At 46.3% G+C, this 22,250-nt stretch overlaps 1 protein-coding gene across 3 annotated transcripts in view; it reads left to right on the top strand.

The window, feature by feature from the left end:
- zfyve28 (zinc finger, FYVE domain containing 28) overlaps nucleotides 1-22,250 on the top strand; it is a 158,240-nt gene that overhangs the window by 130,538 nt on the left and 5,452 nt on the right. The window contains exons 8-12 of one of the 3 annotated variants that reach the window (XM_015344371.2): nucleotides 55-1,476; nucleotides 6,000-6,092; nucleotides 16,999-17,162; nucleotides 19,921-20,037; nucleotides 20,383-20,487. In XM_015344371.2, coding sequence (XP_015199857.1) covers nucleotides 55-1,476; nucleotides 6,000-6,092; nucleotides 16,999-17,162; nucleotides 19,921-20,037; nucleotides 20,383-20,487 — 1,901 coding nt within the window. The remainder of the gene's footprint in view (nucleotides 1-54; nucleotides 1,477-5,999; nucleotides 6,093-16,998; nucleotides 17,163-19,920; nucleotides 20,038-20,382; nucleotides 20,488-22,250) is intronic. The other 2 variants (XM_015344372.2, XM_015344373.2) reach the window with 2 other exon arrangements.

Below are 22,250 nucleotides of genomic sequence, written 5' to 3' on the forward strand. Positions count from 1 at the left end.
TGTAGCCTATCACACCTGAGGCTCTGTTAACCTTGTGCCCCTGCTTGTCCACAGAGACCTGCTGCAGACGCTGACTGAAGATGAGCTCTTCACACTGGAACGCAGTCTCTGCATCTCCCAGGATGGGGAATTCCCAGCAGTGCCAACCCTTCCAGAGGTGGCGGTGCCCCCGCCAGCTGTGGTAAACCCTGTCCCCACACCTCTCGCCCCTCCTGCTGTGCCCAAGGTGCCGTTGCAGCAGGAGGTGCCTCCCTCCGGTCCCAGCGCCCCAGGGAAGGAGCAGCAGCAGTCCGAGCAGGTGGAAGACGCCGATCCGGAGCTGGCCTGCTCCATGCAGTACGACGAGCAGGAACTCGAGCAGCTCAACATGATGGTGCACCGCGTGGGCGACGAGATGTCCAGCCTGCTCTCCCCACCCAGCCTGTGTCAGTCTCCCGCGCGCCGCGGGGCCTGCAGTGGCAGTTCCAGCACAGAGGCGTCGCCGCGCCGGGGCCCAGCGGGGCGGGCAGGGGTGGACCAGGGAGAGGAGGACCGGGTCTTCTTCATGGAGGATCTGGACGGGGCGGGGGAGGCGCTGGCCGGGATTGAGGACTCCCCGTCTCTTGCCTGGGGGGGAGCCTCCTGCCCGTCAGAGCCGGTACCCCCCGGGCCCGCCCTCCAGCGGAGCCCCGTGCAGAACGGCTGGCCCGGAGGCGGCTCCTCCGTGGTAGAGGCTGCACTCCGCCAGAGCCAGAGCTGCCAGAGCCCCGACAAACCTGGGCTCGCCGGCGCCCCCTGCCCCGGCCCTGAGGCGCCTGAGCCTCCTGCCTGCCTGAACGGCTGGGAGGCCGGCTCCGAGGACGCGGAGACGGCGGAAATGATCGCCCATCGCACGGGCGGCATGAAGCTGTCCGCCACCGTTATCTTCAACCCCAAATCGCCCAGCCTGTCCGACGTGACTGTGGAGGCTGCTGCCGATAAGCTCCTGCTGCTGCCTCAGGAGCCCGAGCCTGCCTCCCCGGGGCCCCAGAAGCTGAGCGGCCTGGTCGCCACCCACTGCTTGCTCAACTCCTGCGTGTGCTGTGGGAGCTGCGAGGACAGCCGGGAGGACGGGCTGGAGGCCTCGGGGGACAAGGGGAAGTGCACCCCGCCCAGCCCCGTCATCCACACCTCCGGCAGCCTGGCACCAAGCAAGGACACCGCCACCGCCGCCGCCACCACTGGTATAGCGGACTCCTCCGGCCCGCTGGACGCCGCAGAGGCTGACAGTCGACTGGAGCAGAGGAGTCTGCGCTGCGTGAGGTGCCTGGACCAGGCCTCGGGGACGCAGGCCGCCCCCGACAGAACCCCGCTGGGCGACGCAGGGGCCTGCAGCCACCAGAGACGAGCAGAGAGACCGAGGCAGGCCGGTGCGGGCCATGACGGGAGGACACAGCCAGCAGGGGGCGAGAGAGAGCTGGAGGACGATGGAAACCTGGACAGCAGGTCCAGATCTAGGTAAGGCCTCGTGGGTTATGCAAGGCGAGTGGGCGTGCATGAGTGAATGCAGATACAGAAAGAGATAGCCAAGATTTCCAGACAGAGGGACGGGGCTGCTGTGGTCAGGGTTCTGGATTTGTTCTAGAATTGAATGGCGGTGGGTTTACCTTCCAGGTGAGACACTGCTTCTGTACTCTTGAGCAAGGTACAATCCTGAGGCTCTTCAAAACTTTCAAATCCTCAAAATCTCTTTCATAAACTCACAGTTTCTTACGTCCATGGTCCACCCTTATTCCTCTGATGAAAAGGCACACAGAAGTTCTGCCTCCTGTCTTCTAGGCTGCAGATATCACCCCAGCTGACTGACCCAGAAAGCCTCCGCTTCCTGCTTTTTAAACAGCCACCTGACCAGCTGTGTTCCTGCAACTGATCAGGTGACTGGGAGCTGCAGCTCGGTCTCCCAGAGGTTTCTGGGAAATGTGGTCCAGTTGCTCTGCTGCAACAACATCAAAGCTCCTGGGAAGATTGCAGGAGACAGGGGGAACAATGTAAACATTAAATTAAATCTGACTGTTCTGCCATTTATCAGTCTTATACCTTCTAGAGGTAAAATGAATGCATCAACTGTAATGTAGCCCAAGGCATGGGAACTCAGTTGCATGCAAACTAGGGACCTAGTTGAAAAGGTGGAAGAGGCAAGGAGCCATATTGATTAGAAAAGGGGGCAAGCTGGAGTGGGACAGATAGGAATTGTCAAACACTGGCCTGCCAGCGCTGAAGATTGCAATTTCATGTGGTTCCTGGTGCTGGAAACATTCAGATATCTTTAGCTTCCAGCTCAAGAGCCAATGATGCCTGTGCAGAATTTCTGCAGAGATCAGGCTGCTCACCTGTGGACGTACCATTGAGTACCCATACAGTACTCTTGGACAGAGCCTGTGTCAGTGGGAGAAGTGGAACTGCTGCAGTCTTATAAAGAGAAACATTGCAGCACACCAGTGCCTTTTGGGCAAAGCAGAAGGAGGCTAGGTGGCATGGGGGTTAGTTCTGTGGCCTCACAGCTCTTGGTTTCTATACTCTAGTATTGGGGTGTCATCTGTGTGGGGTTTGCATGTTCTCCTCCTATTCACATGGGTCTTTTCCAGGTTCTCTGTTTTCCGCTGAAATTCGAATGCCATGCTCACTCAGTTAATTGGTGTCTCTCAATTGTCCCTGAGTGTACTGTATGTGTGCGCTCTACGGAGCTGTCCTGGCTTACGCCCTGTACTACCAGTGTAAGCTCTGGGTTTCCAGGAGTAGCAGGCTTTCTGCTAATGGATGGCGAAACAGGAGGTCTTGCTCTGCATGCCTGGCTGTGTGGGCTACGTTAAGGGTAGCTGCATTGACTGCACATTCTGCAAAGGTGGAATCCAAAAGACGAGTCATGAGTGTGAGCATGAAAACCACACAAGCATTGGTGTAACAGGGCTCAGTCCAACCCAATCTGAAACCTAGACAGCTGGAGCTCTTCCATGGAAGAGGAGCTGTTCTGTTGACGTGGGGGAGTTATCTGCTGTCTAAGGAGTCATGCTGTGTGTGCTCGGAGCCCGCAAGTAACTGGGATAGAATCCCAAGAGCATCTGGGAGAGCTGCCTCCGTCACGTGCATATATTGACTAATTTTTACCTTGTTACTACATGACTTTCAACTGACAGGTGTACCAGTCTAATAAAAAAGAATTTGACAGGGAAATCCTGTGTAAATTCCCAGTGCATTCTTTCCAGAAGCAGGGAGGGCACAGCAATCAAAAACAGAAAGACGTATTCTTGGTTAACCTCGGTAATAATATATAATGTTTTTTTAAGTAATTATTTCTAAAATGTATGTAAATATTTGCTAGCCTGTTTTCACAAATGTGCTCTGTCTGGCACAGAGCCCAGAACAGAAGGGCTTCAGTTCTCAGTGCAGTATGTAATTAAGTCCAGTCTCTTGACAAAATCAATGCAAAACCATCAATTTGGAAAAGAAATCTGCTCTTCTCACCGGCACAGCACAATCAGAAATGGGTAGAATGTACCTCCCAGAAATGTGTCTTCAAAAAAATTTGTAATTGAAAACTGTCTTGTCATTCTCTCTAGACAAATTAAACAAGATATACTTTCTACTGCCTAATTAAATGTAGGGTTCTGTAAAACTGTAACACTTTGACAGCACTTGAAGTTTCTGTTTGCTGGATTTGCCTGTTCAGAGTGTTCTAGAGACCTTGTGATTCATTTTCTGTCATCTTTAAGCTGTCCGTGCCAAAACCAGAGTGCTGCTTTCAGCCTATTGGTGCTCACATAACAGGCTTCCCTTGGGAATCTCTGCAGACAACACTAACTGACAAGGCTAACCAATTACAAAGAGAAATATCTTCACAGTGCATTTATAATTGAACTTAAGATGTGAAAACCCCTAAGAAAAATGTTCTCGCTTGCTCAAATCTTTGAGTACAACTGCTCCTTCAGCTTCTTGTAGTTCTCCACTATAATTATTTAAAAAAGGAAATGGCAGTCTCAGGTAGACCATTTCCTTACATTTACTGAAGAGACTTTAGTCCCATATTCCCACCAAAAACCAAAGAAGTACTGGCTGGTATTCAGTACAGTTCACCAGCTAAGATGCATCAGCACAGTCATGTTCAGAGGCAGGGAAGAACCCAGTACAGTACAGTCAAACTGTGGAGCCTATCCTACATGGCTCACAAACAGCCATTTCCTGATCTTCATTTCCCTTTCTCACAACACAGACCTTTATGCACGGTTAAGTCTTGGAACTGTGAGTACATACCAGACTGCAGCTGCATTAGGACCTGCATTAAAGTCTAAAGTGCATCACAGGTCCTTCTGAACTGACATGCCTTGCGCATTACTGCTCTGTGCCATCAGAGTGGCCCAAGCGCTCAATAAAGTGCCCAAAGCCAGGAATGGTTCGACATTTAATTTGGAAGCTCTGCGTAGCCTTCATGAGTCATTCACGAGTATTTCTCGTTTCGTTTGAAATCACAGATGATATAATGACAGGAAGAGTCAGATTTTTAATTACAGCCCTGTTGGATGGAAGACAGTGTATCCCTATTTTCAAAACACAAAGCCCTTCATCTGTCACAGCCTTAGCATCAAACGATAAAAAAAGCTCATGTGTTCGAAAATGTTCAATTGATGAATTATAGACCCTCCCAAGACAAAAATGTAAGAATGTAAAAAAAGAACCAATAAAACAGGCAGTTGGGTGTAGTCACTCGCGTCTCTAGACAAGTGTTGGAGTCTGAAGCCGTTTTGGCCCCAGGGGTGGTTTTGACAGTTTAAACTGTCTTTCCCATCCCATTCTTGCATAATGAATGTAGTTTAGGAAGTTCAAAAATTTTTAATAAGCCCACTGAGCTGCAGCCTTCCCTGAGATTCCTTTCACGGTGTCTGCCAGTGCAGTGTTGCACGGATATGATGTTCCAAAGAATGAGCTAATTTTCAGGCCCTTCACATTGGTTATGTTCTGCTTGCCTGACTGAGGTGAGGAGTGCCAAACCCAATTATGTGGCAAGACAAATGGAATTTAGAGGAAAATATCTCTCTTCTTGCCCCTAACAAAAGAAAAAAATCTGAAACCTAACAAAGGATCTAGGCTCCGAGAGCACGTTGTGTCCTTTCCTTATAGTCTGTTTGTAAGTATTGTTTGTGCTCCTATGAGAACACGAAGCCTGCAGCATAAGGACAGAAAAAAGAACTGTGTTTAGAGCTCTAATTATATGACAGCACAGAAAGAGATGCATGTAAAATGGTTTATGCTCCTCTGACTACTCAATTAGTGTAGATGAACCACTAAAGGAAAATATATTTTTCAATTTCCAGTAGAATAGCACCATTCCTGGAGTGCTCTGGTTTCTCACAACAAAAACAGTGGCTGCTGGAAGACTGTCTAGCCTACTGTGGCACAGCAGTCTCTCTCCTGAGCCTAGCGAAAGGCCTCTTTCTCTGGGCCTCAGTGCACTGGTGCCCACAGGGGGATCTTCTCCAGCGAGGGGCAGGGTTCGGGAAAAAGCAGATCTAGTGGAGGTCATCTGCAGGTACTGCACTGTCCCTTTGGACACTGCTAGCAGTCCCTCAGTCGTCCATTTTTTAGCAGTTTGCGGCAACATAAGTTTTCATTTTTAAACCCAGTTTTCTATTTTGGCTCAGGAATCAAAGCGGTATATACAACTTGTTGTGAAATTATCTGAATTACAAAGATGTTGGTAAGCTAGGATGTATGTGGGATTCAGAGATTTCTCAAATGACTCACATAAAAGAGCACAATGACTCCCACCCATCAATGCTGTATTCATTCGATTCATTTGTGCATCTCTGTTTATGAATGGGGGTTGTCTGTAATGTTGATTTTATTAACCTGTTTGTGTTTTTGCATGTTCATTTGTTGTTTCTCTGCTAGCTGTTTGCCCACGTTTTGAAGATTGTGGATTATTTTCTGTTTCCCACCTGTTTTAGATTTTTCTTTGTTTTGTTGTTTTTTCTCCCTGTCATCTTCAGTTCTCAGGATTCATCTCTCAGCTCCATCTCCAGAAGTGACTGTGAGAGCGTATCCGTCACCACTTGTAGCCTGTCCAGCACATACACACCCAGGTAACCTCTGTCTGCAAGGCTACAAACACTCACAGAGGCTACATTAGCAAGCACTTTCCCTCTCTTTCCCTCCTTAGTGGGTGTCCTCATGCCCTCTTGACAGTATAACAGGGAAGGACAAGGCACAGGAATGAGAAATAAAAAAAGTTACATTGCTATTTTATGCTTGTTTAAAGGGAATACACATTTGCACAGTATGTTCTTCAATCTTAAGTGGGAATTCTCATTGTCACATAGCCAGATACAGTGTGAATAATACTCAGAAGGAGCCCTGACCAGCACACAGGTTGTGGTCTGCAACCAGGAGTTCAGTCCTGGGTGAAGTCATACGCTAGCTGTGACCAGGATTCTCCAAGCAGAAGCATGTTATTGGCACCACCAAGTGCGATGTGGGATTAGTAGTCTCGACTTTCTGTGACCCCTGTAGCTCAGATGAGAGACATGAAGGTGGGTGGGTCAGAGGAGTCCGCCTGCACTTTCTCACTCTGTGTGCAGTCATGGGGTTCACAGCTTTGAGCTGAGACATGAGAAACATAATCGCTATTCCACATCAGGAGGGTGCCCTCGAGTTCTTGGATGGAAAAAGAATGGTCTGATCTCACCGTGGTGTTACCGTTGGCAGTGCTATGGAGCCACACGGCAACTATCAGTGGGGAGGAGAATAGAGTGATTATTAGGAGGCCATGATTGGTAAGGGCCAATGGGAAGTTTGGTCAGGATGCTGGGGTATCACCCCTGCTCTTTTGGAGAAACGCCCTGGGATTTGTAATGAGCACAGAGAGTCAGAACCTCGGTTTTACGTCTCATCCGAAGGACGGTGCCTTTTTGCACTGTGATGTCCTCCTCACTACCCTGGGGCATTAGGACCCACACAGACCACAAGGTGAGCTGCTGGATAAAATGTATAATTTATAATATAGCTGCTGGAGATAAATCTATTGGTTGGATTTTCATATTTTGGCTCATGCTTTTCTTAGAAAGTATGATGCCATACACCAGCCTGATGCTTTTAGCCTTTCAGTGGCCAAAAATCAATCTACAACATCTTAGAAATTAACTTGAACTTGAACTTGAACTTTATTGCCATATGTAACCAGTACTGGTACAATGGAATTCTTACTTACAGAAAGTCTCTCGATTGTAAAACAAGTGTAAAAAAACAAAACAAAGTGCAAACAGTGCATCAAGACAATGTACAAACAAACAATAGACAATGTGCAAGTAAACATGTAGACAGTTTGAATGTAAACAATACAGACGTGTAAACAATGACTGGAGCCTTACGGATTTGCACACTGCTCAGAGTCTTCTCAGCTTTCTCTGTGTACCAATATCCCACTGTGAACTCCTTCAGAATTTTTTGATGTTCGAATCCAATCTTGACTGCTGCAGTTTTGATTATTGACCAAGCTCAGTCTGTTCTCACGCGGTCAATTACCCATCACGAAGAACATGAACTGCACTTCTTAGCCGCTTTTCTTCTGCAAGCTGCCCTGTTTGATTGGTTGGAGGAGAACGGTCTGGTCTCTGATCTGCAGATGCTGGACGGAGCATCAATGTCTGGGCTCTTGTATGCTTTGGAAGCTTGTGCAATGACCATAATCAAGCAAGACTCAATAAATTTGTCTCAAACCTTGCACAGGTACTGGCTTTTCTGTTAAGAGTTAGAGTTTCATGGAGTCACCTTAATTTTCACAATGCATTGAGCTCTTGGAGGTGATCTCCAGGTTCTCCAGACAATTTACCTCCACATCACATCCGTTGCATTTGCTGCAAGTTCAGAGCAGGGTGAACACAGGGAGATGCTCGTCTCATGATGGATGCATTCATCAGGTGTAAGAAGCCCACAGGTGCGTACACTTCTAAACAGTAAGACAGCCAAGCAGAGTTCCGGTGAGGGTTTGTGGCTCGGTAGTACCTCATTTCTTTCTTGCCTTTTACGCGCCTGAGCACCTGTGCCCACAGCTGTGCTTCATTGTCCATGTGGTTTAAGTGGTCAGCTAGCTGCACATGTGTTGTCTGTGGTAGTTGTGTGGCTTCCAGAACCAGGACACAGCTGGGGGTAACACAAAAGAAAGGCTGACAGGGTGTTCTGTCAACAGCGGTCTCAGACTGAACACATCCCCTAAAGGTTATTGAGTGAAGGACCGTTGTGTTAAAATAACAAAGTGTCTTCTGCACACAATGACATACTGTTCTGTTACAAAGGTTCCACCCAGGGCATTATCTAGCCCACAGTTTTGCTGAAACTGCAGAGCATACGAATCGGATCCCCTGCTACTGTTGTTGCGTGTTTTGCCACATCTGTTTGCCTGCTGATGTTTTGCTGCAGGACATCTTTGTCATGATACGAGTAGGTGATATGAGCAGGCGTCACTGAGAGGAATGGTTTAGATACAGCCACACAGATAGAGATTATCACTTTGAGCATCTGAGCGCAGATAGAAAACCCTCCTATCAGATAGTACTGATGCACGAGGGCATAAGGAAAAAAAATGATTGCTTTTGGGAATTTATGTCAGAGGTGATTAATGTTGCAATGGGTCACGAGCGGGATTCTGAGAGACAGCAGTGCTAATCCAGAATGAGATCACTGAAGGTGTGGTACCAGTACGTGGGCAACATGTGGCTAAGGGGCTCTAACTGGGCATGTCTGAAAATTATGAGCTGTTGTAGTGATGCTTTCGCTGTCTAGGAGCCTAGGGCAGAGATGCAACAGGATTTCTGGAAGGGGGAATTTTAGGTTTATATAAATATCTAAAAAATACCTGACAATCAAACAGTTTGGAAAAAACAGGACAATATACTTTTTGGGCCTACGTCGCCCATTAGGTTGTTCGTATCTAATTGATCAGAGGATCTCACCTTGAAAGAAGCCAGGGAACTGGCTTTAATAACATGGCTGGCTTGCTTGTTCCACACTCCCACAACCCTTTGAGCTCACGAAGGGTCTCCAGTCCTTGGCTGTAGTGCTCTTCCATTTGTCTTCTGATTTGTGTTTCACTGTTCATTCTGAAGAAGTCTGCTGGGATGTTTTTGTTGATGCCTTTGAAAACTTTGAATGTTTGCATCAGATCGCCTCACAGTCTTCTCTGTTCAAGACTAAAAAGGTTCGGTTCCTTGAGCCTGTTAGTGTAAGACAAAAGCCTCAAAATGTATGTTTGCTCTTCTCTGGTCTGATTTCAGACCAGCAATATCTTTTCTACAACATGTTGACCATGTAACTAAATTACCACAATATTCTAAATGAGGTCTTACTAGTGTGTTATACAATTATATTGTAACATGCTTTGTAAATGAACATTTTCAATGCCATATAATAAGATTTTTTAGTAGTTATTGAAAGTGAGAAGTTGTTCTCAAGCTGACTTTGCATGAAGATCATATTAAGTTGAATGAAAAATGAATAAAAAACATACCTGTGCATTCAAGCAGCCCCCTTACCTTGCCTCAGTGTTGTCACTTACAATCTCCAACATTTACCTGTCCTTACAGGTGCAGCTAGCTTAGATCATATCCTTGATTACTCAGGAGGTGAAGTGTCAGTCAAACTTCTTCCCAGCCCAGCTTGGCTGAATCATGCTTTAATTGCACACTAGCTCCATCCTGCCAGGAGTGCTGGCAAGAAAGGGGAGGTTATCTGTGTGTGTACATGAGTTTGGAGCTGACAGCAATCTGACACGCTGTATGGGGCTTTTGAATGTCATTTCTTCATATGGACAATGGCTTCTGGATCGGCCACTAAGAGGAACGCTTCCTTTATGCTCTGCACCCCTTTTGAGAAATCGCATAAGTAACTTCCTTGCAGTGGACGCGATTTGAATTACTCCAGTTACATTTTTAAGTTTTGCTAATTTGGGGAATTTTTCGGTGAGATTAAGTCTTCCCTCTTACGGGAAGCAGACCCCAGGCCCAGCAGAGAACAATGTCAGTGGTCTCTGCCTGCCTGTTCATGTCCTCCATCTACCGAAAGGGTACAACTAGCTCAGTCTTTCAGGACATACAATGGAGTTTGCAAAAAACGCACCTGGCTGGACAAACACAACTTTTTGGTTGTTTGTGTTGAATTGGTGTGATCAAAATGCGCCCAATGTTTAACTGAGAACAGTCAGATGGGAAGTGTAAGGTCCCTGAAAGACACCATTAAGAGCGGGGTAATGGGAATATCACCATTCTCAGCACAGCGCAGTCCTGGTGAAAACACTTGCACGACTGCATCAGTACCAGGTGAAATCTCTTTTTGGTGTACACAGATGATCCTTAATGCAAACAGATAATTCTTCCTAGCTTATGTGTATAGAACTTGCTTTAAAAACTCTTTCACGTTAATCCATAGAAGTCTGTACCTCTTTTTTTCCTGGGGGTAAGCGGAAGTGTTTCGGGCACATTTTAGTGGTAGAAAAGGAAAATGTATCCTTTAAAACAGGATTCCATACTCTCTTTGCCCAAAGAGTTGTGGGAGTCTGGAACAAGCCACCCAGTCAGGTTTTTTAAAGACAATACCTTGGCTTCTTTCAAGAAACAGCTGGAGAGAATCCTTAAATTGGTGAACTAGTATCTATCATATGGGACCTCCTCTCATTTGTCATCTTTGTCATGTATTTTCTGTAGCTTATTCCTCAGTGTACATGTACAGTAGATAGCTTCTGGTGTTTTCCAGCATCCACCGATTTCCCTTTTTGATCCTTTCACAGTAACTGCAGTGAAACTGGAATAAATCACTAAGGATAGCTTCCAGTTACTGAGCAGGGTCATTCTCATAGCCCTCCCATTGCAGCTGTCCTGGAAAATTGAAATACAGCTTAAGTGAATGTTTTAATATAGCATTTTGGTCAAGATGTGTTTTAAATGAGGCTATTGATTAAAGTCCTCTGAGGATCATTACAGGCCTGTGGAAGAGCAGAGCTCAGCAGAAAGTGAAAAAAAAGCATTGGTTTCACACTTAATCTGCTGCTAGTTTAGTGGACGCTTCAAATTAAGTCTTATTATGCACACACTATTATATGTTCAAGAGTATTCAAAAGTACACATTTATATGGCCACTCTAATTCAAATGTTGATAGGAAATTTCATATCTGTATGTGACAGCAGATGGGAGCAGATTTCTACAGAGTAACACATTTTCCATACAGGAAGGTGTGCCAAAATTTGCAGCTCATGAATTTGCATGTAAACAAGAGAGATCAGCAGTCCTTTGTTTTGGGGAAATTTTACACTCCTGATGCCCCTCCGGGGGTGTGATGCCGATGCTCACTGTGTTCCAATCCCATACAGCCCTTCGCAACAGAGATTAAATTCAATCAAGTGTCACAATGTAGAGAAACTGCCTATTAACCCTACTGGTGCTGGTGCTGTTAACTAAGAAAGTTCAGTATCTTCAGCCCGTCGGTATAGGAGATTCCTTTAAGTCCCAGAAAACATCTGGCTGCTTATTTCTGGACTGATTCCAGAGCAGCGTTATCCTTTTAACAATATTCTTTTTGGTAATGACCAAAATTACACACTCTATTTCAAGGGAGGCCTTGTTAGTACATTGTTAGCATCTTACAATTTTAGCATCCCTTATTTTGAATTCAGCACTCTGTATTGTGACAGTCTGTTGGGAGTGTTGTAACAGGATCTTTAAAAGATCCCAAATACACAGCTGTAAGTTTCAAAAATGCCAGTGCTTTGTATTTATAGTGCAGGAAATAAAAATAAAATGAAAGTACACTAAAACAACAGAAGACTGATCTTCTTTTTGAGCTACTAACTTCTGCTTGAAGTTTCTCTCTATCACAGCTGAGCAGCTAAACTGCTTACCAGCCTCAATCAAACAATTCTTACCCCCCCCAAGAATCTTCTTAAAGACTTCCACATGTTTAAACCCAGATTAGTTTCACAATACCTCACAGATCCTTCAGTCGGCCGTGAAGGGGACACAGAGAGACTCTGCCCTTCAGACATCCACTGACTGAAACAGGGAGCTTCTGCTTCCTGCTCATTAAACAGTCACCTGACCAGTTGTCCTCCTATAAGCCATGCAAACACAGGGAGAACATACAAACTCCACACAGACAGCACCCCAGCTCCAGAATCGATTCCAGGGCCCCAGCACTGCAAGGCAGTAATTCGAGCCACTGCGCCACTGTGCCACCCCAGTTTTATACAGTGTTTGCTAATCCTCTTGTTCTGGGGCATTAAGATTGAGGTGAAGCAGATCCTCTCCTGTTTACAAACAGACCATCTTTGCTAAAAGCTCTTGGCCGTACACCAGTTCTTCTAGTACAATCTACTGCCCCTGCTGCTTGGACCCTTGACAGGAATAGGCCTTGAGATCAATTGTATGTTCTTTTTTTTTTTAGCTTATGTCCATGTGTTTTTAAATAATCTTTTACATTTCAGATATATCTTTTGTGCCAACGTGCTCAGCCGCTGTGCTGAAATCGAGTCTATTTGTTTATGTAATATCTTCTCCCAAATCACTGACCCTGGGTCGTATTTAACTACACACTTTGTGCTGAAGCTTTTATAAATGTTGTGGATGGCATTGCCATCTGATAGAACTTAGCTATTGTTACTTAGTGATTTATTATATATAATTAATGCATTGAGCTATTTAATTACTATTTAGCTATTAATAACTAAAGAGTCACCATGTGACCTGAGAGCCCTGTGAGCAGTGGAAGAAGCCATCTGAAGCCAGGGGTCTGGAGTATCCCCGTGTCTACTGGTTTCCAACACATCGCCAGTGCTCATCGCTGCCTCTAATCCACCTGCTTGCTTGTTTAGTCTTCTTTCTGCACTCAGGCCCCGGGATCAGGAATACTCCAGCAGAGCTCAGTCCTGGTCCTGCGTGACCCCTCTGATTTCTGTTTCTCGTTCCAGCCAAGCTCATAGTCAGAGGCTGATTTATTTCAGATTTTTCTGTTCAATGTAACTTTTTAATGTGCTTTCAGCTCCTAAAAAGATGAATGAGATTTGCAATTGGGATTAACTGTTTGCTAATTGGTGGTTCAGGACTGCCTGAAATGCAAGCAACTGGACTTAAGCAGAAGGGAATATATGAAGACTGTTTTGTTAGAAATCAAGGAGCAAATTCTTAATAACCAAGTTGAGGATAGAACATACAGAGTCCTAAAGGGTCACAGGCAAGTTACAGGCACTAAATAGCAGTAGTGCAGACACAGGGCATTCTGGCACCAGGACTGAGTACAAGAGCTCTAGAAAATGAAAGTGTCTTTCTTGTAAGCTCACATTCATAGATTTATTTGTTTGTTTTTTTGCTGTCTGCACTCTGCCCTTCTCTACATCAAATGGCACTTGCCAGACATTTACAGTTTTGAATTGCTTGCAATAGTGATAATGCACCTGCAAAGCAAAGCAGAGGCTCAGAGTGGAAAGGTTGTGGCCGGGGTTTGAAGTGGTGATGTAGTCAGTCAGACTGAATTTTTGTCTTTACCAGGTTACCTCGGGTTCTAATGGAGCTGTTAGTGGGGCAGACAAATCAGGCATCTTTCAGTGCCGTCTCTCAGTTCACTCTCGACAAGACTGCCGTCAGGATCAGCAGTAGTAGTTTAGTTTATTGCGTTATGTACACGTACATCGGAATTCTTAATCACACTGATCTCTCTGGACACACACAGTACAGCAGACAACACCACACAATGTAGACGACAGGAACAATAAATATGTTGTGGAAAAATAAATATGTAGTAGTGAGACCAAAAAAAAAGGGGTAGACTATATAAAAGGTGCAGAGTGCAGATGTTTATTAAGGCCCTGCAGTTAGCTGTTGAGGATGCGCGCTGCAGTGGGATAGAAGCTGTTCTTGAGTCTAGTGGTCCAGCAACCTGATAGCAGCTCCCTGCACAGGCCTCTTTCTCCTGAGTCTCGCAAAAGCAGGGAGCTTTACATCCAGAGCACAAAGGAGTCCCTGGACGGGTGAAACCTTCAGGCGCATCGAATCAGTGCAGACGGAAAATGTGGAAAAGCCATTTATTCCCTGAACTACTGGAGCTGCTGGGAGCAGCAGGTTCACACTTCTTGTTCATAGTGACCTGAGCATCAGCCGTCACAGTGGTTAGGAATGAGTTCGGTGCTTCGGAGCAGCATTTCTTTCCAGTCAGTGCAGTTTCGTCAAGTAACCCCTCTCGGTCTCTCCTCTGACATCGAGCACACAAAAAGCACATTCAAAATCGAGCACACATTTAACTTTGTTTTACTGTCTTTTCTGTGCTTTTTATTATTGTATTAGCTGAAGGATATGGCTTATGGTATATGGCATAAGGGAAACTTCAACTCTATTTTCATATTTCAGGGTTAGAAAGAATCAGCATTGATGAGGGTTTTGCAAACCACAGTAAAAGAAAAATGTACACAGTAACTTGGAAAGCCTCCAATTTACACCACAAAATAGACACAATTTACAGATATGCACAGCATCGTGTTCTGCGATTCAGAATGAGGAAACAAAAGTTCCCGTGACGTGAAGTGGCCCTGTGACATTGTAGACAAGCAGGCTTGTGAATACATCTTTTTTAATCCAATAAAATTATTATTGTTGTTGTTTTTGTTGTTGTTATTATTATTATTATTATTTTTTATAATACTTAGGGGTTGGTGTCAGTGTTGTTCAGCATCCTTTATGACTAATCTGTGTGTGTTTCCCGTATATATACAAGTAGGATTTGTAGAAAGCCTTTATTTTCCTATTGTTCATTGAACAGATTTCTATAATGAGAGAGTGAGAGCTGCATTGTGAATGGTATGAGATGCATACTATTCATGCAAGTGGAATTTTTTTTCTGGGTTGCTGTTTGATGTTAAAATATATTAAGCAATAAACAAAATATTAGATCTCTGCAGGGAAGAGCACCTTTAAAAGTTCTTAGATAATGGTGCTGTTCATTAAAATTTGCTTAATTTAATTAAAATGTTTTTCTTCCAAACGTTATTCAAAGCAAAATTTTGAGTGCAGCCATGCTCTGCCCCTGCCAGTGTTCAACCCCGGTCGCCCACGGGCTTTGAGCGCCAAGCACACACAACAGCACTCCCTGGACGGCTGACAAGCCCTCCTCACGGTTCTCTGCCATAGCAGAATTGTGTGCTGTCTCGATTTTTAAAAGAAGAGTGACTTCTGTAGGTTTCTCAGTGCACGGAGCCCCGTTACGAATAGAGAGAATCCACAGGTTGCAAGCCAGTGCTATTTCCCTTGCTCACAGCTGGATGTTAACAGGAATTTCAGCAGGCCCATGAAAGCCAGGGTGGTTTGTCTCACAGTCACATCACTAGTGAACAGCTGAAGCCTCCCAGGATAGCCTGTACGGCCTCCATCACTGGTCAAGCACTGCAGGACTGCACAGGACCTAGGGCTTTGGTGAAGCAACCATAAGATGAGTACAGAGTTTGGGAAAGGACTTATGAAACTGAAAAATTATTGCTTCCTTCTAAACCGGAGCGATAAAACAAAAATGATCGTGCCTCATACTCTGCACCATGCTTTGTTCTGTTTGTTCCTGAATCCTACTCCCTGTCATTAGAGACTGCATCCATTGTCGATGCATTGAAGCAGTGAGACACAATCTCCTCATCGTGCTTACTGTCGAAGGCATAACAACTCAGGTTGTTGTATGGAGCTCAGCAAAAATGCATGGCCATGGTCACATGGCAACAGGATCAGCAGATATTTCTTTCAGTCCTGTTGCAGTGCAGCATCCCTGTTGCCGATTCTGATTGGTACATCACTCAGAGTCAGTGTTGCTGAGATCGCGTAACAGGGACCTATACTGCATTGTCTCCACCACCTACAGCACGTTCAGCTGCAGTTCAGCAGATTTGATACCTATTTTTTGAAAATGGCTGGGAAAAGACACCATCCAAATTTAAATAATGCACTGCACACAGTTCCTTAAAATGTTTGTTGATTTGCATGTTTTTAATATTACCAGTCGTCATTAAAAGTTGATAATTTTTTCTGGCTTATTCCTTGATTGTCTTAAAGCTCCTGTTTGAAGGAAATCTGAGAATGGCAGAGGGGTTCACTATTGTAGTTCTTCTGTCACTTTCTCTGTTTTCTTCACATTCGGGGTTCCTCCCTTTGTTGTGTTGTTTAGTGTTTGTCCTACACTGTTGGCTACAGCTGAGGGCTGATATCCTGCAATGCCCGTGCAGTGGGAGTCCAGTGCAGCACAATTCCTCAGTGCAAGGGAGACGGAGTATTTAGTCATCTGCATCAGTCTTGTGTGCATTTCAAGGAAACTTACCAGTGCTTTAGTGCAGGTAGTTAGCTAACTCCATTGTCTGTTGAGGAAATGTGTTTGAATGGATTGTGAATTTTGTTGCAAGTGTATTGTTAGGATCATCTGAAATCAATTTAGCTAGAACACTGAAATGAACTCAGTCCTTGAACAAAGTATTTTTAGTGTTTGATGAGGGAGCATTTGAATGTGTGGTTGAAGAAATCAATGCTGGATTACAGTAAATGAGAGGTGAAACAGTGCAGAATTCACAAAGATGTTATCACACAGCAGAAAAGAAATGAATTACAACTTTTTCCGAAGGCTTTAAAAGTGATTTAGAAGTATTTGTGGCAGTTTAAGGTATTCTCTGTAGTGAATTAAACCTATTACTCTTGGCTAGGTCCAGAGAGATTCAGTGAAACATGCAATCTGACCCTGTCTTTTGCATACAGCTATATTTAGGTTTGCGCTAGAATAGCTTTGTTATTGAAATGTTAACTTTGAAAGTTCAAGCAGACATTCTTCCATAACTGTGCCAGCCTTCTGCACCACAGAGCTTCCCTTCTGTCCTGCTGTCCTGGGGAGGAGGGACCCTTCCGAGCCCCCCGAGTTGGGAAGGGGCGGCTGGCGGGCCGAGGGGTGCCGTGCTGCGGTGCTGACCCTGTCCTGTGCTGTGTGTCGAGCAGCCCCGTCAGCAGCCTGACCGCCAGCTCCTGTACCTCTGAGGACCTGGACCACCAGGAGATCCAGCAGGCCCTGCAGGCCGCCAAGATGGCCTCCCGCGACAAGATCCGCTCCCGCTTCCACAGCAGCAGCGACCTCATCCACCGCCTCTTCGTCTGCATCTCGGGTAGGGCGGGGCCCCGGGGGGGGGCAGCCGGGGCAGTAACAGCCTGCGCAGGCCTGGTGCAAGATGTCTGCCGGACAGCGTTCTCCCATCGGCGCTCCAGACGTTGACAGCCTGGCTCTGTTTTGCACGTTTGGGCCTGCGGTGCCTGTTCCCTAAACTTCAGTAACTTGTTTGTGTCCTACATGTTTCACGTCGTGACAGCCTGCCTTTGAGAACATTATCGGGCTTCTGTGTTGAGCACATCCATTGCAATCGAGTTTTGGCAAGATCCAGATTTGGTCACGACGCGGCGAGGTGAAAAAAGAGCAGCGTCTGACTGGGAGCTCACAAGCAGGTCTCAGGCGCCAGCGAGGTGGCGAACACCGCGGCAAGAGGGGAAAGGGCAGCCAACGAGAAAAAGACAGACATAAAAGCAACCCAGCTCTCAGGGCTGCAGAGCGGTAGTTGCAAAGGCCAGAGAAAGCACTGAACATACAGTAAATAAGTAAGCGCAAAACCATAGAGGGGAAAAAAGAAAACTGGTGTAAGGAAGCTCAGAAGCAGCATTCGCACAGTAGCTCAGCTAGAGACAGAGCTCTGAGTGAAGGACCAGAGAGAGTATTTAAAGAAAATTGGAACTAATACTTAGATGAAGTAATTAGCCGCCCGCTGGGAACAGTGCCGTGAGGTGTGCTGTGTGGGACCGATCACCGGCGCTTGCTCGGCATGATGCATTTAACTTGATACAGGGCCTCACTGCTCTTGGGTCTGGGGTTGGACTCTCAGTTGGAGAGCGTTCTGTGTGGAGTTTGCATGTCCTCCCTGCGTTTCTCTGTGTGCTCTGGTTTCCTGCCACCTTCCAAAGGCATGTAGGCTGGCCCAGCCGATGTCACTCTGTGTGTGTCCTGCAATGGGCTGGCATCCAGACCAGGGCGTAGTGCACGTGTGTGCGTTTCACCTTTTAAGAGCTGAAACCAAATGTATAAATATTTTCCACATAAAAACACTGGAAATATTGAGCCTGTGAAGACACAGTCTTCCTCCAGGACCATAGATGGGATTGATTTAGTCCACAAGTTGCCAAACTCAGTCCTGAGGTTACACTTTTATTTTTTTTCTGAGCTTAATTGTCCTCATTACTTACAGAGCTAGGCTTTCCAGTTAGCTTTCTTTCTGTAATTAAACCATCCAGTTTTAATTAAATTAATTAAAGCTCAATTAAGGGTTTAATAAAGTAGCTGAGACCACAGCTAGACTTAAACACAGGATTTAGGCAGCAGTCATATTAACTCAGGATTGTAGAAGACTGTGAGGGGATCCTCAAAGCCACTGACCAAGTCAATGATGTAAAATTCTTTACAATCAGCAGTGAAACACAAACCAGAAGACACAAGTGGAAACTACCTGGCAGCAAATTTTAAAACCAAGAACAGGAGGCCCTTCTTCATCCAGAGGATAGAGGGAATGAGGCTGCCCAGCAGGTGCTGTTGGAGTTGACACCCTGGCTTCTTTCAGGATCCCCGGATCAGTGAACTAACTAGCAAACAGGCTAGATGGCCCGTTGGAGCCTGCTCCCGCTTGTAAGCTCTCTCCGGGCTGTGGGAGTGGCAGCCGGCCGCGCGCGTGCCTTGTCTGGGCAGCTGCAGCGGGGAGTTCTCGGTGGCTTTCTTAATGACTGTCTGGAAGAAAGTAGGTCAGCAGTGCTGTAATGACAGATGAAAGAGTGTTGAAGCTCTGCCTGCTCAGAGTGGAGGACGCTCTCATGCAAAGCCTTTGATTTCTGGGGCTCTGCATGCATCCCGAACACTCACCGTGCATATGAATCAGTCAGATTGCAATCAAAATGGATTTATTGTACGTGTCTCTACTTTTGATTTTAAAACTGAGCTGGTGCTAGTTTTAGATTTGGAGTCCCCAGCCTCGGTTTTGGAGAGCCCCAACCCACTCATTTTTATAGGTCATCCTGAATCGCTCCTTTCTAGAGATTGCAAGCGCTTGTTTGTTACTGCTCAGTTAAGCAGGCTGCATTCTGCGAAGGACACTCTTGTTCTGAAAGGCTGCAGATTTTTTGTTTCAGGGGATCTGTAAATGCCGTTGTTTAATGAAATCACCCACAATTCATCAAAAGTGTATTTTTCCGGTACATTTAAGAAATGGTTGATTTGTCTCTAAAGACCCCGATTGTCACCTGATCTTTTTCAGTGTGTTCATTATTTTCACTTAACACCTCAGAGTTGTTTTTAAGCAGATTATTGGCTACCTTTAGTGTGATCTAGTATTGGGGATATTTTTTCCAATGGTGTACAGATGTCCAATAGTTATCCTTCTGGGATATGGTCAATACATCTTTATCCACCATTCTCAGGAAGAATATCACTTGCTCTCCCTGCTGTAATTATTGAATGGTGAGTCTTCATTAAGTCTACCTGTTGCAGAAAATGGGGTAACTGGTTAGTATTACTATTGCCAAAAAATTATTGCCGTGTGTTGACAGCCATCACTTTCCCTCCCTGGTAACTGATGTGCACTTGCCTTTCATTAAAAAAATATTTAAAACCAAAAACATGAGACACTTCTTTACAGAAAAGGTTGTGGGAGTTTGGAACAGGCTATCCAGTCATGTTGGTTGAAGCCGATACCCAGTTTTCTTTCAAGTCCTCAGATCAATTTGCTACCAACTACCAAACAGATTGGATGTGCCAAAGTGCCCCTGTCATTGGTAATTTTTTAATGTTTTTAACCCTGTGCTTATGGAGTTATCTACCTTTTTATACGCCAGGCGTTGCCGATCAGCTGCAGACGAACTACGCCAGCGACCTCCGCAGTATCTTGAAGACACTGTTTGAAGTCATGGCTACCAAGCCTGAGGCAGACGACAGGGATAAGCAGAGGAAAGGTAGAGTGCTTGTTCTTCCAGGGGGAAGGGGGGGAAAGTGGTTTCATCTGGCAAGACATATTCTGTATTTAACCATTACCTCTGTTTCCTGTCCTCTGAATTTTGGAGCACTAAATCTCTAAGGCTCCAAGGAAAATCATCTGTTCTTCTCATGTTTGGGTGTGTGAAGCCACGGACTCTTGTAAGATCACAGATCCCTGTGTTTGTTAGCTCCTGGAGATCCACTGTTGCACACGTCGTCTGTGCCTGAGCTGTCTGATGTAGCAGCTCCAACAGAAAACGTTTCTGACCCAGAAAGAAGAGCATCGTGTAGTGACTCACCTTCATGTTGCGGTGTGTCTCCAGCAGGGCAGGGCCGGCGCAGTGCGGCGCTGGAGGACTGCGCGCTGTGTCAGGAGACTGTCTCCTCTTCGGAGCTGGCTGCCAAGGCCCGGGACGGCCAGTTTGAAGGTGAGGTGCTTTGATAACAGAGCAAAAGGTGTTTAATCAAGAACCCGCTGCAGCAGTGTTAGACCCTACTAGAACCCACTGCAGCAGTGTTAGACCCTACTAGAACCCACTGCAGCAGTGCTAGACCCTACTAGAACCCACTGCAGCAGTGTTAGACCCTACTAGAACCCACTGCAGCAGTGTTAGACCCTACTAGAACCCACTGCAGCAGTGTTAGACCCTACTAGAACCCACTGCAGCAGTGCTAGACCCTACTGGAACCCACTGCAGCAGTGTTAGACCCTACTAGAACCCACTGCAGTAGAGTTAGACCCTACTAGAACCCACTGCAGCAGTGTTAGACCCTACTGGAACCCACTGCAGCAGTGCTAGACCCTACTAGAACCCACTGCAGCAGTGTTAGACCCTACTAGAACCCACTGCAGCAGTGCTAGACCCTACTAGAACCCACTGCAGCAGAGTTAGACCCTACTAGAACCCACTGCAGCAGTGTTAGACCCTACTAGAACCCACTGCAGCAGTGTTAGACCCTACTAGAACCCACTGCAGCAGAGTTAGACCCTACTAGAACCCACTGCAGCAGTGTTAGACCCTACTAGAACCCACTGCAGCAGAGTTAGACCCTACTAGAACGCACTGCAGCAGAGTTAGACCCTACTAGAACCCACTGCAGCAGTGTTAGACCCTACTAGAACCCACTGCAGCAGAGTTAGACCCTACTAGAACCCACTGCAGCAGAGTTAGACCCTACTAGAACCCACTGCAGCAGTGTTAGACCCTACTGGAACCCACTGCAGCAGTGCTAGACCCTACTAGAACCCACTGCAGCAGTGCTAGACCCTACTAGAACCCACTGCAGCAGTGTTAGACCCTACTAGAACTCACTGCAGCAGTGCTAGACCCTACTAGAACCCACTGCAGCAGAGTTAGACCCTACTAGAACCCACTGCAGCAGTGTTAGACCCTACTAGAACCCACTGCAGCAGTGTTAGACCCTACTAGAACCCACTGCAGCAGAGTTAGACCCTACTAGAACCCACTGCAGCAGTGTTAGACCCTACTAGAACCCACTGCAGCAGAGTTAGACCCTACTAGAACGCACTGCAGCAGAGTTAGACCCTACTAGAACCCACTGCAGCAGTGTTAGACCCTACTAGAACCCACTGCAGCAGAGTTAGACCCTACTAGAACCCACTGCAGCAGAGTTAGACCCTACTAGAACCCACTGCAGCAGTGTTAGACCCTACTAGAACCCACTGCAGCAGAGTTAGACCCTACTAGAACCCACTGCAGCAGAGTTAGACCCTACTAGAACCCACTGCAGCAGTGTTAGACCCTACTGGAACCCACTGCAGCAGTGCTAGACCCTACTAGAACCCACTGCAGCAGTGCTAGACCCTACTGGAACCCACTGCAGCAGTGTTAGACCCTACTGGAACCCACTGCAGCAGTGCTAGACCCTACTAGAACCCACTGCAGCAGTGTTAGACCCTACTAGAACCCACTGCAGCAGAGTTAGACCCTACTGGAACCCACTGCAGCAGAGTTAGACCCTACTAGAACCCACTGCAGCAGAGTTAGACCCTACTAGAACCCACTGCAGCAGAGTTAGACCCTACTAGAACCCACTGCAGCAGTGCTAGACCCTACTAGAACCCACTGCAGCAGTGCTAGACCCTACTAGAACCCACTGCAGCAGTGCTAGACCCTACTAGAACCCACTGCAGCAGTGCTAGACCCTACTGGAACCCACTGCAGCAGTG

This window comes from Lepisosteus oculatus, chromosome 1, assembly GCF_040954835.1.
Source record: "Lepisosteus oculatus isolate fLepOcu1 chromosome 1, fLepOcu1.hap2, whole genome shotgun sequence".
NCBI classification, from domain to species: Eukaryota; Metazoa; Chordata; class Actinopteri; order Semionotiformes; family Lepisosteidae; genus Lepisosteus; species Lepisosteus oculatus.